Below are 17,142 nucleotides of genomic sequence, written 5' to 3' on the forward strand. Positions count from 1 at the left end.
CCATCTGCCCACTTTACCCTCCCTAAAGCAAACGAACAAAACAAACTTTCTGGAGTCAGTAAAGAGCCAGCTGCCACGATTTGAAATTTTAGTTCTGCTAAATAGCTTTGTAGAAATTACTGGTGGTTGTTTCCTCAGTCACTGAATAAGGATAATATTACTGCTCTCTGTATCCGTGAGTTCTGTATGTTTGGGCTCAATCAACCTTGGATTGAAAATGTTAAGAAAAAAAAGTTAGGAAAAATAATTGCATCTGAACACTACAAGCTTTTTTTCTTGTCATGATTCCCTCTGCAGTACCTACAATGTAACAGCTGTTTACACAGCATTTACATTATATAATGAAAAAGTAATGTACAGATGAGTTAAAATGTACAGAAGGGAATGTATAGGTTATATGCAAATACTGTGACATTTTAAACTGAGTGCGGCAGCAAGGGTCTGTAGCCCACCCCTTAGAAGGCTGAAGTTGGAGGATGGTGAGTTCCATGGCTGGCTGTGATAGAAACAAAGAACCTGTATGCAAAATTAAGTACTTCAGTGTTTTATACAAGGCATTTGGGCAGGGCCCCTATTCATACAGACTTACAGCAATCTAGAACCAATCCTTAGACACGATTCCAAGGGATGAATGCCTGCGTTTAAGTCTGAGAGTTTAACAAGTTAATACCTGCAAAATGTCTACAGCAATACTGGGAAGACAAAGCCCTTTCTTTTCCCTTTATCTTTTTGGTCAGTCCTGGGGCTTGAACTCTGGATCTGGATGTTGTCCATGAGCATTTGTGCCCAAGGCTACTGCTCTACCACTTTGAGCCACAGCCTTTCTGGTTTTTAGGTGTTTTAATTGGAGATAAAAGTGTTACTTTCCTGCCTGTGCTGGCTTTGAAGTCTGGTTGTCAGATCTCAACATCCTGAATAGCTAGGACTACAAGCATGAGCCACCAGCTCTGGGTAGGAGATGCCCTTTCTAAGCTGCAACTAACACTGACAACCAGAATTTGAGTATTTGACTGCTCTGTGCCACAGTTAACTGGCTGTTACCTTGGGACAAGTTATGGTTTTGTTCCCCCCCCCCCAACACACACTAGTACGAATTGAACTGCATGAAGTGCTCTGCCACATGTCCCCATTGCTCTTTATCGTTTTTATCCAGGGTAAGAATCAAACTTGAGGCTTTCCTGCCTCAGCCTCTGGTATTACAGATGGACCACTACCCTGAGTTTGGGCCAGTCTCAACCAGTTTTTCCTCACGGAATGAGTGCTGGCACTGTGATTCTAAACTGACCTTTAAAATTGTTACTTTGACTCCTAGTGCTAATAGGTGTGTAATAAACATTTGTTGACATTTACAGACATTTAACATTGACCTTGCTCTTTTAACTGTGATTACTTTTGGACATAAAAATTAAAACTTGTGGGACTGGACAGTTGGCCTAGTGCTAGAATGCCTGCCTAGCATGCACAACGACCTGGGTTTGATTCTTCAGTACCACATACATAGAAAAACCAAAAGCGGTGCTGTGGCTCCAATGGGAGAGCTCTAGCCTTGTGAAAACCCAAGCACAGTGCTCAGGCCCTGAGTTCAAACCCCCCAGGACTGGCAAAAATAAAACTAAAAACACATGCGTGTAATAAATACCATGATAGAGATGTGGACCAGGGTTAGGAGTGTAGTTGAGGTAGAGCGCTTTTCTAGAATGAACAAAGTCATAAGTCCAATTCCCAGCACCGCAAAAAGGAAAAGAAGCTAACAAATTCAGCTGAGCACTGGGTTTGGACTGTATATGCGCGCAAGTTTCTGGTTCGATCCCCACTATCGCACAAAAAGGAAAATTGTAGGTTGAGTGGAGATGTGACGCCCCCTCCCCCTCTTTCTTTCCCCCCAGTCCCGGGGCAGGAGCTCAGGGCCTGAGCACTGTCCTTGGGCTTCCTTTAAGGCTTTTAAAGCTAGCACTCTTCCACTTGAGCCTCAGCACCACTTCCGGCTTTTCTATGTAAGTGGTTCCGAGGAATGAAACCCGGGTCTTCATGCATGCTAGGCAAGCACCCTATCACTAGGCCACACTCGTGGCCCCACGAGCAGTGGCTTCTCTCCAGTGAGAGGGTGGGCTTCCTTGTGAGTCCTCTCTTAGAAGAAAGCAAGTACCAAGTGTGGGTTCGAAGGGAGCAGCTACTCAGGTCTGGCGTCCGGGCCAAGTTAGCCGTGCTTGTTAGGCCACCATTTTCTACAACCTATTGGAGCCAGCGTCTAGAACAAACAAGCTGCGGACAAGTAGTACAAGCCCGGACCCGGCGAGCGTACGAGACGCCCGGCCCACCTCCGGCGAGTCGCAGCGGTTCCGGGTTCCGGCACTCGAACTGACGTGGCGGGGCGGGACTTCCGGCAGGAGGTGTAGCGGAGCGGGAGGCGCGCGCCTCAGGTGCTGTGGGCCGGACGGTGGTCGCTGGGGCGCGGGCCGCGGGCGGCAGAGGCACGGCGGGACCTGTGCTCCACTGCCTCCTTTCGGCACTGCCGCGACGCCGAGCTCCGTGCCGGGATGGCTCGGGGCGAACGGCGGCGCCGCGCTGCGCCTGCTGAAGGAGCGCGGACAGTTGAGAGGGCGGCTCGGGGCGGTCCGGGGCGACGGGACGGCCGGGGTGGCGGGACCCGCGGCGCGGTCCGCGGGACGACGATGGCCGCCGTGGTCCTGGTTCTGGCCGTGGCTCTAGCCTTGTCCGGTCGGTGGCTGGTAGCGTGGCACCGTGCGCGGCGGGCGGTCACTCTGCACTCGGCGCCGCCGGCGCTGCCCCCTGACTCGTCCAGCCCCGCCGTGGCCCCGGACCTCTTCTGGGGCACCTACCGCCCCCACGTCTACTTCGGCATGAAGACACGCAGCCCGAAGCCTCTCCTCACCGGTAACCGGGCCTAGGGGCGGGCAGGCAGGTGACTCTTGAGATCGGGCGCCCAAGCTTCCCGCCAGAATAAGGGTGGGGAGGCGTGGATGAGGAGAGTTATGAGGACGGAGGACCTGAAAGTTGTCCGAGTCCCTGAGGAACTGCGCTCTCTTTGACTTACACGGCCATTCTACCCCCAGGACTGATGTGGGCGCAGCAGGGGGCAACCTCAGGGACCCCTAAGCTCAGGCACACGTGTGAGCAGGGGGACGGCGTGGGTCCCTTTGGCTGGGAGTTCCACGACGGCCTCTCCTTCGGGCGGCAACACATCCAAGATGGGGCCTTAAGGCTCACCACTGAGTTCGTCAAGAGGCCTGGGGGTCAGCACGGAGGGGACTGGAGCTGGAGAGTGACTGTAGAGCCTCAGGTCAGGGCCTCAGGATTCCCTTTCCTCAGCCCAGACTCCCTCCATCCTTCCCTTACTGTCAGCAAATAAAACCTGAAATGGGGATTGACAGCCAAGGCAACAAGTCAGGCTGGCTGGCTTTGGTCCTGCATTATTTTATATCACCATCTCTGTCTACCACCTCTTAAGTCTTGAATTTCTTTGTTTGCAAAGCAGAGATAATGGCATCACCACCTAACTCACCAGATTATAAGAATTAAATAAAAATCACCTATTTCAAGTTCTTAGTACAGGACATAGCACACCAGTAGTCTCCATTCCCAGAGTGTCTGTTCAAGGCCCTAAAACCCATTCCACTGCCTGGACCCACTTACTAAGTTGAGTGGTGATTCTCAACACTGCCAGATTTATGTTATTCCTGCTTAGGATCCTTTTCCCTCACTAAACCTGATTCTCAAAAGAATGCCAATCAAGTGCTGCTGTTTTCTGTTCTTGGTCACCTAGGCTTCAGGTACCTCTGCGTTTCCTTTGGTGTCCCTGTTCTTCTATGTGGTGACAGATGGCCATGAAGTCCTGCTACCAGAGGCTGGACCCAAAGGGCAACTGAAGTTCATCAGTGGGCATACCAATGACCTTGGTGACTTCCGATTTTCCCTTCTACCACCAACCAGTCCAGGGGACACCGCACCCAAGTATGGCAGGTAAATGTGGAAAGCGTGTGGAGTAGTAGTAGAGGCGGTATGCATGTCCTATTTCCCCTAGCCTACCTTCTTTTCACCAGTTATTTTTTCTTGCCCATCTCCATGTTTCCTGTACTGCCAAGGGTACCCATTCTGACTACTTATTACCTCTTTCCTTTGATGATCCTACTCCCTCTTCCTAAATAACATTTCCTATTTGTCTTCTTTTCTTCAAGCTACAATGTCTTCTGGTCCTCCAACCCAGGACTGCCCCTTCTGACAGAGATGGTGAAGAGTCGCCTAAATAGCTGGTTTCAGCATCGGCCCCCAGGGGCTTCTCCTGAACGTTACCTTGGCTTGCCTGGATCTCTGAAGTGGGAGGACAGAGGCCCAAGTGGGCAAGGGCAGGGACAAGGGCAATTCTTGATACAGCAGGTTACATTGAAAGTCCCGTTTTCCATGGAATTTGTGTTCGAATCGGGCAGTGCACGGACAGGAAGAAATCAAGCCCTGGGGCTGCTGGCAGGCAGCCTACTAACCCAGGCCCTAGAGAACCATGTTAAAGCCTTCCAAGAGCACTTTGAGACCACCTTCCAGCTGAAAGAGAAAGGCCTGACCCCTGAGGAGCTGACCTTGGGTCAGGTTGCCCTCAGTGGCCTGCTTGGTGGAATTGGTTACTTCTATGGACAGGGTCTGGTATTGCCAGACATGGGGGTGGAAGGATCACAGCAGAAAGTGGACCCAGCTCTTTTTCCACCTGTCCCTCTTTTCTCAGCAGTGCCCTCTCGGTCATTCTTCCCACGAGGCTTCCTTTGGGATGAGGGCTTTCACCAGCTCGTGGTCCAGCGGTGGGATCCACGCCTCACTCGGGAGGCCCTAGGCCACTGGCTAGGACTGCTCAATGCTGATGGTTGGATTGGGCGAGAGCAGATACTGGGAGATGAGGCTCGAGCCCGGGTGCCCCCAGAATTCCTAGTACAGCGGGCAGCCCATGCCAACCCTCCAACCCTGCTCTTGCCAGTAGAACACATGCTAGAAGGTGGTGACCCTGCTGACTTGGCCTTCCTCCACAGGGCTTTCCCCCGCTTGCATGCCTGGTTCTCTTGGCTCCATCAGAGCCAGGCAGGGCCAGAACCCCTATCTTATCGCTGGCGGGGCCGGGACCCAGCCTTGCCCACCTTACTAAACCCCAAGACATTGCCCTCTGGGCTGGATGACTACCCCCGGGCTTCACATCCTTCAACAGCAGAGCGCCACCTGGACCTGAGGTGCTGGATAGCACTGGGTGCCCGTGTACTGTCACAGCTTGCAGAAAGACTGGGGGAGGTTGAGGCTGCCGCCCAGCTGGGACCCCTGGCTGCCTCACTGGGGGCACAGGAGACACTGGATGAGCTGCACTGGGCTCCTGAGCTAGGGGTCTTTGCAGACTTTGGAAACCATACAAAAGGAGTACAGCTGAAGCCTAGGCCTCCTCAGGGCATGGTTCGGGTGGTGGGCCGGCCCCCACCTCGCTTGCAATATGTGGATGTCCTGGGCTATGTCACTCTTTTTCCCTTTCTACTGCGGCTTCTAGACCCCAACTCACCCCGTCTTGGGCCCCTACTGGATGTTCTAGGTGACAGCCGCCACCTCTGGAGCCCATTTGGACTGCGTTCCCTTGCAGCCTCTAGTTCTTTTTATGGTCAGCGCAATTCTGAGCATGACCCTCCTTACTGGCGAGGTGCAGTGTGGCTCAATGTCAACTACCTGGCCTTGGGGGCGCTCCACCACTACGGGCATCTGGCTGGTCCCTACCAGACCCAGGCTACTGAGCTATACAGTGAGCTACGTGCCAATGTGGTAGGCAATGTCCAGCGGCAGTACCAAGCCACCGGGTTCCTGTGGGAACAGTACAGTGACCGGGATGGACGGGGCATGGGTTGTCGCCCTTTCCATGGCTGGACCAGCCTGGTCTTACTGATCATGGCTGAAGAGTACTGAAGCAGAGATGGGAAGAAAGCCTGGCCACTCATGGCATTTTGAATCTGGAGACAGACAAGATCTCTGGCTTCTGACCCTAGTCCCTCGGGTGCCAGTCCTTAGCTCATCTCAGGTGTCTCCTACTGTCATCCCACATAGCCCTGGGGTGAATGTGAACTCAAGAGTCTATTTTTTCTAAATAAAGTGGAGAAAAAAAAAATAAACAACCTCTTGCTTTTGCCAATTTTGCCCCATCAAAAGGCATAGCTCAGGCCGGGAGTTTGGTAGAGTGCTTGCCTAGCATGCACAAAGACCCAGGTTCAGTTCCTCGGTACCACATACATTGAAGAAAAGCTGGAAGTGGTGCTGAGGCTCAAGTGGTAGAGTGCTAAGCCTTGAGAAAGTTCAAGGACAATGCTCAGGACCTGAGCCCAAGCCCAGGACTGGCAAAAAAAAAAAAGGCATAGCTCAGGTCAGGCCTTGGGGCTCCCTGTCTAAAGGGAAGATGAGACAAACGCGCTATTATCTGTCCCCTCAAACAACTAGTCGGGTCAAATGTAATTGTAATGAGTTCTAGTTCACCCAAGTCCACAAATGGCTGGTTCACATCTCTTTAATGAGATTAAAGGCTCCTGTGTATGTGTTGGGGGGTGGGTAAAGCTAGCAGTCTCCCAGTACTGCCCCCATCCCCAGGGCTCCCGCCCTTTCAGGTAGATTGTAGGAGGGCAGGGAGGGACCAACGAGGACTTGAAGACAGGGCTGTTTCTGGTGGCTAAGAAATCCATCCAAGACTACTTATGGTATGTCTCTATTGGAAGCCAGCCCCACAGGAGAGACCTGAAGCATGGGTTCTGGGGGCAGTGCACAAGGAGACTGGTCCTCCAGACCTGGTGGGGTGGCATTAACCCTCATCTCTTTGACTGGCTCACCTTCACTGGAGTCAGGACAAGGGCAGAGCTCAATACCAGAGTCACCAGTTAGGCGACGGTAGCGGCAAGAGGGGGGTGTGTGGGCAGGGCTCACTCCTGCCCCAGGCTCACTCTCCTGATGAGGGGGAGCACTCTGGTGGGAGGGCACACCTTCCACATTTGTCCCCTCGCAGTGGGCAGGGCAGCTGGATGCAGAAGAACAGCAGGTGCGTTCACTGGAAGCAGTTAAGGGGTGGCCGGGGGCCATAGTGTAAGGAGGTGGCGGTGTGCCTGGGCGATGAACCACATCCTCATAGGCTGGGGGTTTGAAGGCGCTGAGTAGGCCTGTTGAGAAGAGAATATGGGTCGTGGAAGGCAACCAAGATGGGAAAGTGGCATATTAGGGGAAAAGGGTTCCTTGAGAAGGGAATGTGGGATGATTGAGGGTCCTCTTTAGGGAAGGGATACTAGTAATGGATCCAGAGCCTCAAGCCACTCACGAAGGTCAAGCAGTGAGCTGGTAGGAACAGGGCCAGCCCCATGGCATGCCCCATGGTAGGCCAACAAGTTGATCTCACGTTGCCGCTGCTGCTGTTGCAGCCGGAGTTTAGCTCGTCGATGGCGGAAGGCGCAACAGCAGCTAAAGAGGATGAGGACAGTCCAGAGCAGCCAGAACCCTGCAGAAGGCAAGGATAATGTCTCAGATACATCCCAAGCAGAAAGGGATCTTGAGGGCTGGGATACTAAGGTACGAAGGAGGTGGGCAGAGGAACCTGAGAAATATCACTCTTGGAGACTCACACCAGAGCTCATAGTAGTAAGTGCAGCAGCCAGTCTCTCCGCAGCAGTGACCACTCTCACAGAGGTAGGGCTGGTTGTTCACGCCTGGGCACAGCTCTCGAAGCTGCGGGCAAGGATGCACTTAGAACTATGGGAGATTCCAGTTCAAAACACAGTTCACCCCAACTCCTGAATGCACATACACAGTCCCACTCTGTGACCCAAGGTCAGCTTGGAAAAATGCCAAGAATGGGGGATAGTAAGGGGATGGTCAAATATCTTCAGGGTTATCCATGGTTTGGACTAGGGAAAAAAATCAGTCTAGAAAACAAAAATAGGGACAAAGAGGGAGATTTCAGTTGTGCACATCCAAGACTTCTCTCAGTCAAACCTGAGAGAAAGCACCCTAGGGTGCTTTCTATTAAGGCAGTGTGAGATATTTTAAAGCCTCAGGCAAGAGGGAGAGATTTAAGGTCACTTCCAAACTAAAATGCTTCCATCATCCCCCACAGGCTGACAACCCCACCCTCCCTTAGATCTTTCCATTCGTGGCTCTCAGGTTCCCTAGGGTGGAGAAGAGGTAGTGTGAGACGCAGAGCTGCGCCTCCCAACCAGACGGGATTACTGTGAGTGATAAAGGATGGCACCCAAGGCACCAGTCTGGGTGCCATTTCTTCTCCAAATTGCTCCCTTAGGAGAACAGGCTGATGGACTCTGTTGTGACAATAGGCACATAGAAAAACATCACAAGTAACTGTTTCAAGACAGACGGAGCTTCACTGTTTCCGATCACTGGAGTCACTGCAAGCTTCCACTGCAGCCATGGGGTAGTGTCTATGAGGCTGCAGGTAAAGTCAACTGCGTCTACATTTCAAAGTTTAGACAAAGAGTGAAAGGGACATGCTTAGGAACTTCACAGTACCTTTGGCTCCGTAAGTTCCTTCCCTAACCTGCAACAAGAAGGGACAGGAAAGGGGAAAGCGAAATAAATGGCTGTCGTGATAGGCTTTTGGAGCTGCTGGGATACCTGCTGTTGCGGCGCCCGAAGTGCCCCCCAGGCCTCCTCGCTGCCGTTCCCGCTGCTGGCCCGAGCCATGCCTCCACCTACAGCCCCCTGAAGACCACAGCCTCCTCTACCACCAGCTGCCCCGCCCCTGCCACCTCTACCGCCACCGCCATGGTCCCTGCCCGGCCCATCTTCAGTGCCGCCACCATCGCTCCGCGGTCGGAGCTTCCATCCGGGGAGAGCTCGGCCAACTAAAACCTTGGTTGCCTAGTCCAACCAATCACCATCGCCCACCGACGGACCGGCCAATAGGAGCAGAGAAGAGGGCTCTCCAGGCGCCCAATCCACAGCAGCGCCTCCTCCGCTCTCCCAGACAACAAGAGCTTGCACAGACAAAGAGTGGGGGACGGCTCAACCAAGAGCCTTGACTGACGGAAACAACAGCCAATGTGCACCACAGAACAGGCCTTGACTCATCAACCAATGGAAGACCGTCCAGAAGAGCAAAGTTCTCCCTGATTGGCTCGAGTCGTATTTCCCATTCGGATGGAACGGGAGAGATTCCGAAAGTCTACCCGAGTTCTGGCGCCGATCTCTGGGCTACTTGCCGTCGTTCCTAAGCCCCAGGCAAGACAAGGACAAGTTGTGTGTGCTCGAAACTCGTCTTCCCATATCCCGCTTTCCCCCCAATTCTGTACAAACAGAAGCGCCAGATATAATTTAATAACTGGGAGAAGATGAAACCAGGCATAGACGAGGGTGTAAAGTCCGGGTTTGGTGAGAGACTTAAGTAGCCAAAAGTGGGGACCCAGGGCCTTCGGGTCCCCCCAGCCGCATCTGCAGGTTGATGCGGTAGCACTGAAGACTGCACAGTGCCTGGCCAGTCCGGGAGCAAGCGTAGCGGCGCGGGTGTGGGCAGCCGGGGACAGAGCAGCGCGGAGTCGGGCCCGGAGGGGGCGGTCGCTGGGACACCGCGGCGGGGGCCGGGACGCCAGGTGGGAAGGAAAGGGTGGAACCCTGGGCCCCGCTGCAGTAGCGAACCATGGGGGCCGGGGCTGCGGAGCGCCCTCCCCGCCGCTCGCCCCGCGCGGTGCCCCGGCCCCCGCGGCCGCTGGGCGCCGCCGTCTTGGTGAGGCGTTCGATGGTCTGGTTCTTGTGTTCCTCCGCTCGCCGGGCGGCCTGCAGCCGCCGCTTCCGGGCCCGTTCTTCCCGCTTCAGCAGCATCTCCTCGGTGAGGGCAGGGGCCGGGCAGCCCGCCGCCACCGGCAGCGGCAGCATGGGGGAGGGCTGACTCCGCGCCTTCTGGAGCAAGGCTCGCTGCGGGGAGTGAGGGAAAGGATGAGGAGAGGCGCGGCCGCCAGGTGTCGGGAGGGGGATAAACAGGGAGCGTGGAGAGTAGGGTCTTACAGCATGGGCACTGGCGGGCGAGAATTAATAACCACCCACTGTGTGTTCTTAATACTTGGCTTCCTCCCAGGACTCATGTTCAATTGTGAAAGGGAAAAGAGTTCCAAAACTAGCTAGGGTAGGTGGCTCACGCCTGTAATCCTGGCTTCTCAGGAGGCTGAGATGTGAGGATCGCGGTTCAAAGCCAGCCCGGCACCAGTAGGGCTGTGGCTCAAGGGGAAGGGCGGTAGTAGTTTTGAGCTGAAGAACTCAGGGGCAGCGCCCAGGCCAGAGTTCAAGCCCCATGACCGACAAAAAAAAAAAAAAAAAAAAAAAGGTTCCCAAACTGTACCACTTTCTCTCGTTTTTGTTTTTACTTAGAAAAAAATCTTGATAGCATTAATTAAACCACACTAAAAAAACAATAGCAACAAAAAAAAACCCTTCAGATTATTTTTTTTCCTGCCAGCACTAGAGCTTGAACTCAGGGCCTGGACCCTGGCATTTTTTTGCTTAAGGCTAGTAGTGCTTTACCACTGGAGTCACAGCACCACTTTTTTTTTTTTTTTTTTGCCAGTCCTGGGCTTGAGCTCAGGGTCTGAGCACTGTCCTTGGACTTTCTCAAGGCTAGAGCTCTACCCCTTGAGCCTCAGCACCACTTCTGGCTTTTTTCTATGTATGTGGTACCAAGGAATCGAACCCGGGTCTTCATGCATGCTAGGCAAGCACTTTAACCACTAGGCCAAACTCCCGGCCCCCACAGCACCACTTCTAACCGGAGTTAAGACTCTCAGACTTTCTTGTCCCGGTTGACTTCAAAACACAATCCTCAGATGTCAGTTTCCTGAATAGCTAGGATTATAGACATGAGTCACTGATACCAAGACTCTCAGAATTATTCTTGATTACTTAAAAAAAAATCCAACTCCGCACCCCTCTCAACATAACCGCTAACAGCTTTTGTGTGTGTGACATGTGCACATGTGCACAGGCTTGCAACAGAATATGAACTCAGGACCTTGAAACCTGCTTAGGTGCCCTATCTTTTGAGCCACACCTTCAATTGGCTTTTTGCCAATTAATTGAAGTCTCTGGACTTTTCGTCCAGGCTAGCTTCAAATGTCAATCCTTGGATCACAGCCTCCAGAATAGATAGGATTATAGGTGTTGATCACCTATAATCCTGTCTACAGTTCTATCTATTGGCCAGTCTCTCTGTTTCTGTCCTACCCTTCTGCTTCTATCTCATTTCTCTATATAGAAGCCATTTATCTATATATTATAATCAAATGTATTAGTTCTCTCCGTACAACCTATCAGTGTCTTAGCCACATTTTTTCCCCTTCTTTACACTGCTTGGCATGTTCTAGCCTCAGGGGTTTTATTCCTGTTGGCCTCCTTGCCAGAAAAGCTCTATTATTTAAAAAGTTTATCTTTTCAAAAAGGCATTCCCAAACTACTCTCATCTAGTGTTTCTTTCTTGTCTCTATTTTTCACCCTACTTTTTGTCATAAATGCCACCTTTTTGAAATTGTGTGTTAACTTATGTGGCACCATCTTTCATACACACACTAGACAGGATAATGGATCTTGTGTGTATATGCACACACGTATGTATGTATGTATGTATGTATGTATGTATGTATATGTGGTGAGTGAATAAAGCATGAACCAATTTACCTGTCGTGCAGTGAGCAGCCGCTCATTAATCTCCTTCTTGAGGTCTCCATTGTCATCCAGCTCCCCTTTCTCCAGGGCATCCAACCACCTTTGTTCCTCCTCTTCCTCCTGGCCCCCTAAACTTCCTGACAACTCCGGAAGTGGGGAGGGGGACAGATTACTGTCTTCATCTAAGAAGGGAAATTGAAGAGTTAAAAGTTGAGTTGTGGCTGGGTGTCGGTGGCTCATGTCTATAATCCTAGTTACTCAGGAGGCTGAGATCTGAGGATCTTGGTTCCAAGCCAATCCGACATGAAAGTCCTTGAGACACTCATCTCTAGTTAATCACCAGAAAATAGGAAGTGGCACTATGGCTCAAGTGGTAGAGTGGTAGCATTGTGCTGAAGAACTCAAGGACAGTACCCAGGCCCAGATTAAGTTGAGTTGTTCAAAGAATCCTCATGTGACCAGGTTAATATTGAGACATTCAATAATTATTTCCCATTTTAAACCATCCCCCTTCTCTTAGCCAAGTATAAGAAGAAACCCAGTTTTCCCACTTCCAGATCCTCACCCAGCCAGGCTCGGTACTGCTCTAGGGGCACTCCTTCCATAGATTCTTCTTCATTTTCTACCACCATCAAAGGAGAGGGTGATCGGGGACCCTCTGGGATTACAGTAAAGGTTGGAACACTGCAGAAAAGCAACAGTAATCTGAGAAGTGAACAAATTTTTCCTCCTGCTCAATAGCTTCAGGCAGCCTTTCCAATCTGTATGGGGCCTTGCTGCCTTTATCTGGGTCCTGAAGTCAGTACCTGTACTGACTTCTAGAAAGCCCATCCACCTTCCCACTTCTCTCTTCACTTGCTCCAAAAACTTCCTCAAGTAAAACCTTTACCCACTTGGCCTCACCTCTTGGTACCCAGGACCTGCCCACCAAGCTTGATTTTGAGTTTAAGCTGGGGCTTGGCAGAAGAGGGAGGTGTCAGCCCAGCGTCCTCTTCTTGGTGATGCTTTTTCTTATGTTTCTTCTTGTGCTTTTTGTGTTTTTTCTTGTGTATTCCGTGGCCGTGAGCTGCAGCCAGGCTCAACTCCAGTGCTTCCCCTGTGAGAGGAGAGCCTGTCAACGGTGTTCGACGGAACCCATGAATTAACATACATCCCAGCGTGGTCCCACTCTTCCCACGTTACTACCTGTTACCATAACAACGGCACCGCCTTGTTCCTTCCCACCAGAGATTAAGTGCCCAGGAAACCCGGAGGAGTGAAAGAGGTTGCGTTTCCAGCAAGACCTCAGTACGACTGACCCGCACTTACCTGGCTCTGGGGCCTCCATTGCCCCAAGGGTGCTCCCGCGCCGCCACAGCTTACTCATGGGGTCCTGTAAGGAAAGGGGACTGGAAATAGTCCGGACCCGTGCCTCCTGCCTCTTCCGCCCCGCGGAAGAACTCACTCCTGCAAAAATAACCGGTACTTCCGGTGCGCCTCACCATGCTTGTGCGGGGCGGCCTCACAACCAAAACCTTCCCTGGGAAACAACGGCGCTCCCCACGGAAGTTCCACCCAGGTGGGGCGCAGAAAGAATTGTGACTTTCTGTGACACTTTTTTTTTTTTTATTGCCAGTCCTGGGCTGAACTCAGAGCCTGAGCACTGTCCTTGGACTTTCTCAAGGCTAGAGCTCTACCACTTGAGCCTCAGCACCATTTCCGGCTTTTTTCTATGTATATGGTACCGAGGAATCGAACCCAGGTCTTCATGCATGCTAGGCAAGCACTCTACCACTAGGCCAAACTCCCGGCCCCAAAGATGATAGTTCTGCTGTCGTGTGTTTCATGCCATACTGAGGCTCGAACTCAGGGCCTGGTGCTGTCTGTTAACTTCATCACTCAAGGCTAGCGCTCTACCACTTCAGCCATAGCTTCTTCCTGGCTTTTTTCCCCCCAAGGCTAGCCTCTACCACTTGTGCCACATTGCCACATTACCAGCCCTTCTTTTTTTTTTGGTCTGTCTACGGGCTTGAACTCGGCCTGGGCGCTGCTGGCTGTACCGCCCTACCCGTGGGCCTTGGGCGTTGTCCCTAAACTCTTCAGCTCAAGGCTGCCGCCCTACCCTTGAGCCACAGCGCCATTTCCTGGTTATTGTTATTGTTGTTGTTGTTTTAAGGGATTAATTGGGGCCCTTTTGTGCCCGGACTGGCTTTGAACTGTGATCCTCGGATTTCAGCCTCTTGAGTAGGATTACAGGTGTGAGCCACTGGCTTAACCCTTCATTTTGTATTTATTTATTTTTGTCGGCTGGGGGCTTGAACTCAGACTCAGTCCCTAAGCTCCTTTTGCTCAAGGCTAGTACTCTACCATTTTGAGCCAAAGTGCTCAGAATTCTGGTTTTCTCATGATTAATGGGAGATTTGGAGATAAGACTTTCCAGTCAGGCTTTGAACCATGATCCTCCAATGATCCTCCTCCCAATCTCAGCCTCTGGAGAAGTTAAGATTACAGGCATGAGCCACCGTGCCCAGCTGTGATTTCTTTTTCTTTTTTCTTTTCTTTTCTTTTTTTTTTTTTTTGCCAGTCCTGGGCTTGGGCTCAGGGCCTGAGCACTGTCCTTGGACTTTCTCAAGGCTAGAGCTCTACAACTTGAGCCTCAGCACCACTTCCAGTTTTTTTCTATGTATGTGGTATCGAGGAATCGAACCCGGGACTTCATGAATGCTAGGCAAGCACTCTACCACTAGGCCAAACTCCCACCCCGTGATTTCATTTTTAGAAGTATAATATATACTAGTGTTATACACAGAAGAAAATCGAGGAGCATAATATGGTACGTTTAATGTTGGTTATCTTTAGAGGATGGGGTTGTGGAATTTTCATTATCTAGGTCTTATATAATAAGCCTTCTATAGCCAGAGTATGTCACATTTGTAATTAGGAAAAAATATCTACATGTGCATACTTAAATGTAATGCGCATCTGAACATGGCAGCATCAGTAAACGAAGAAAGGCACTTATTTAAGAGATATTTCAGTCCAATCATTATCAAGAATGGCAATTATGTCTGGAAATTTAGTAAAAAGTTGTCGTAGGGGCCAGGAGTTTGGCCTAGTGGTAGAGTGCTTGCCTAGTATGCAGGTAGATCCAGGTTCAATTCCTTGGTACCACAAACATAGAAAAAAAAAGCCAAAAGTGGTGCTGAGACTCAAATGGTAGAGCTCTATCCTTGAGAAAGTCCAAGGGCAGTGCTCAGCCCTTAAGCTTAAGCCCAGGACTGGCAAAAAAAAAAAAAAAAAAAAAAAGTTCTTGTAGTACAGTGATCAAGATTAAAAGAATGGACTTTGAAATGAGACAAGCTTATTAGTAAATTCCAGTTCCAACATTTATTAACTATGCAACATTGGGATCAAAGTTATTTAAACTCTGAACCTCAAATTCCAGCTTTGTGAGATAGAATTAAGTAAGCTGTGTTTCACAGGGCTCTTTCAAGGAATAAAACAAACTGATAATGTACAGTAACTCAGGTAGTACTGGGCACGTAAAAGATGTTTCTAGTGACTGTAGATACGGCTCGGGTGGTAGAGCACCCGGCATGGGGCTTTGAGGTTCAATCCTGATACTGAAAACTTTCTAGCAAATAATAATGTTAATAGTAATGATAAATTCTAGTAATAATAAATGACATGTTTCTAGCCAAGTTTTTAGAGAGGAGCTGGTATATTCAATAAGGCAAAAGCAAATATAAGAGGATTATTTAGCCAGGTGCCAGTGGCTCAGACCTGTAATCCTAGCTGCTCAGGAGGAGCAGAGGTTCACGGTTCAGAGCCAGCCCAGGCATGAAAGTCTGTGAGACTCATCTCCAAATAACCACCGGAAAGTGGAAGTGGCGCCATGGCTCAAGTGGTAGAGCACTGGTGTTAAGTTGGAGAGCTCGCGGACAGTGCCTAGGCTCCAGAGTTCAAGCCCCACGACCTCCCCCCCACCAAAAAGAAGAGGATTATTAAGTTTACAAGCATAAAGAAGTTATTTGCTTAATTTAGAGTGCTTGGCTTAAACAGGTCCTGGTGGCTCATATCTGCAATCCTAGCTACTCAGAAAGTTGAGATCTAGGGCAAGGAGTATAGCCTAGTGGTAGAATGCTTGCTTAACATGCACTAAACCCTGGATTCGAATTCTTAGTACTACATACATAGAAAAAGCCGGAAGTGATGCTGTGGTTCAAGTGGTAGAACACTAGCCTTGAGAAAGCCCAAGGACAGTGCTCAGGCCCTAAATTCAAGCCTCAGGCCACTGACAAAAAGAATTTAAAATGCCCAGCTTGAGAGAGAAAATAGCTGAATTAGTAAAGAAGTGAATGCTGGAAGTTTAGCTGTAATGTTATCAGCATGGCAATGGAAATCTTCAAAGAAAGAGAGATGGTGAGGCACTCCAAAAATAGCAGGTAGATTAAAAGTAAAAGGAGTAGGAAAAGGGGCCAGGAGTTTGGCCTAGTGGTAGAATGCTTGCCTAGCATGCACGAAGACCTGGGTTCGATTCCTCGGCACCACATACATAGAAAAAAGCCGGAAGTAGTGCTGAGGCTCAAGTGGTAGAGCTCTAGCCTTGAGAAAGTCCAAAGGCAGTGCTCAGGCCCTGAGCTCAAGGCTAGGACTGGCAAAAAAAAAAAAAAAGAGTAGGAAAAGAATCCAGAATCCAGTGAACACTTGTCCTGGACAAGAGGCTGTGAATAGTTGTGTACTGTTTTGTAGAAGCCAGCTTCCTGAGGATGGGAAGCTTTTTTTTTTCTTTTGTCAGTACTGGGGCTTGAACTCAGAGATTACATGCTCTCCTTTAGCCTGTTCACTCAAGATTACTATAGTTCCTAGCAGAGGATTACAATAGCTCAAAACCTATGCACATAAAGTTATATAGGATGAGACTAAATAAAATGAACTCTAGGATATGAAAACAAGAGCTTTATCTTGTGTGATTGTTCTTTTTTTTTTTTTTTTTTTTTTTGCCAGTCTTGGGCTTGAGCTCAGGGCCTGAGCACTGTCCTTGGACTTTCTCAAGGTTAGAGCTCTACCACTTGAGCCTCAGCACCATTTCTGGCTTTTTTCTATGTATGTGGTACCGAGGAATCGAATCCGGGTCTTCGTGCATGCTAGGCAAGCACTCTACCACTAGGCCAAACTCCCGGCCCATGTGCGATTGTTCTTAATGTTCTGTTATTTCTCTTCTCTTTTGTTGCCCTTATGGTTAATCTCAAATTGTTACTGTATCTGATTTTGTTACCTGGTATATTGTATATATGTTTATTTGTCTATTTGAAATAGGAAAGGGAAGGGGGGAAAAACAAGATTATTGGGAGAGGTAGGGGGAGTGAAATAGAGACAAAAACATGAGAAAGGTTATCAGTGTCTGAGAATTAATGCACCTACTGCCTGACGAATGTAACTGTAACCCCTCTATACATTATCCCGACAATTAACAACAACAGAAATATTAGTGTA

At 50.1% G+C, this 17,142-nt stretch overlaps 3 protein-coding genes across 5 annotated transcripts; 1 reads left to right on the forward strand and 2 right to left on the reverse strand.

Annotated features, from left to right (window-relative positions):
• The first annotated feature begins 2,388 nt into the window (after nt 1-2,388).
• Mogs (mannosyl-oligosaccharide glucosidase) lies at nt 2,389-6,030 on the forward strand. Its single transcript, XM_090336633.1, has 4 exons — nt 2,389-2,895; nt 3,075-3,301; nt 3,785-3,981; nt 4,197-6,030. The coding sequence occupies exons 1-4, from the start codon at nt 2,538-2,540 to the stop codon at nt 5,938-5,940; spliced, it is 2,526 nt and encodes an 841-aa protein (XP_090192759.1). The 5' UTR covers nt 2,389-2,537; the 3' UTR covers nt 5,941-6,030.
• Nucleotides 6,031-6,521: 491 nt separating this feature from the next.
• Wbp1 (WW domain binding protein 1) lies at nt 6,522-8,897 on the reverse strand. Of its 3 annotated transcripts, none has more exons than XM_090336635.1 (4): nt 8,775-8,897; nt 7,629-7,731; nt 7,328-7,504; nt 6,522-7,172 (listed from the first exon to the last, which is right to left on the reverse strand). In XM_090336635.1, the coding sequence occupies exons 1-4, from the start codon at nt 8,820-8,822 to the stop codon at nt 6,715-6,717; spliced, it is 786 nt and encodes a 261-aa protein (XP_090192761.1). In that variant the 5' UTR covers nt 8,823-8,897; the 3' UTR covers nt 6,522-6,714. The 3 variants fall into 3 exon arrangements, with proteins under 3 accessions (XP_090192761.1, XP_090192760.1, XP_090192762.1); XM_090336634.1 differs by having other exon boundaries at nt 8,769-8,897; XM_090336636.1 differs by having other exon boundaries at nt 8,635-8,862.
• A 68-nt stretch (nt 8,898-8,965) lies between these two features.
• Nucleotides 8,966-13,105, reverse strand: Ino80b (INO80 complex subunit B). The gene is made up of 5 exons (XM_090336637.1): nt 12,976-13,105; nt 12,571-12,763; nt 12,233-12,351; nt 11,680-11,849; nt 8,966-9,930 (listed from the first exon to the last, which is right to left on the reverse strand). The coding sequence occupies exons 1-5, from the start codon at nt 13,031-13,033 to the stop codon at nt 9,400-9,402; spliced, it is 1,071 nt and encodes a 356-aa protein (XP_090192763.1). The 5' UTR covers nt 13,034-13,105; the 3' UTR covers nt 8,966-9,399.
• Between the last annotated feature and the right edge of the window lie 4,037 nt (nt 13,106-17,142).

Source organism: Megascapheus bottae, chromosome 7, assembly GCF_031878675.1.
Source record: "Megascapheus bottae isolate mThoBot1 chromosome 7, mThoBot2.hap1, whole genome shotgun sequence".
NCBI classification, from domain to species: domain Eukaryota; kingdom Metazoa; phylum Chordata; class Mammalia; order Rodentia; family Geomyidae; genus Megascapheus; species Megascapheus bottae.

Bases quoted from the DNA above. Each gene is read 5' to 3' on its own strand.
- Mogs (XM_090336633.1), top strand. From the start codon at position 2,538: ATGGCTCGGGGCGAACGGCGGCGCCGCGCTGCGCCTGCTGAAGGAGCG. The intron at 3,302-3,784 runs GTCAGGGCCTCA...TTGGTCACCTAG, and splicing joins GAGTGACTGTAGAGCCTCAG to GCTTCAGGTACCTCTGCGTT. The intron at 3,982-4,196 runs GTAAATGTGGAA...CTTTTCTTCAAG, and splicing joins ACCGCACCCAAGTATGGCAG to CTACAATGTCTTCTGGTCCT.
- Wbp1 (XM_090336636.1), bottom strand. From the start codon at position 8,703: ATGGCTCGGGCCAGCAGCGGGAACGGCAGCGAGGAGGCCTGGGGGGCA. The intron at 7,505-7,628 runs GTGAGTCTCCAA...TGCCTTCTGCAG, and splicing joins TTACTACTATGAGCTCTGGT to GGTTCTGGCTGCTCTGGACT. The intron at 7,173-7,327 runs GTGAGTGGCTTG...TCTTCTCAACAG, and splicing joins CAGCTCACTGCTTGACCTTC to GCCTACTCAGCGCCTTCAAA.
- Ino80b (XM_090336637.1), bottom strand. From the start codon at position 13,033: ATGAGTAAGCTGTGGCGGCGCGGGAGCACCCTTGGGGCAATGGAGGCC. The intron at 12,764-12,975 runs GTAAGTGCGGGT...CTCCTCTCACAG, and splicing joins AATGGAGGCCCCAGAGCCAG to GGGAAGCACTGGAGTTGAGC. The intron at 11,850-12,232 runs GTGAGGATCTGG...TTCCCTTCTTAG, and splicing joins GCAGTACCGAGCCTGGCTGG to ATGAAGACAGTAATCTGTCC.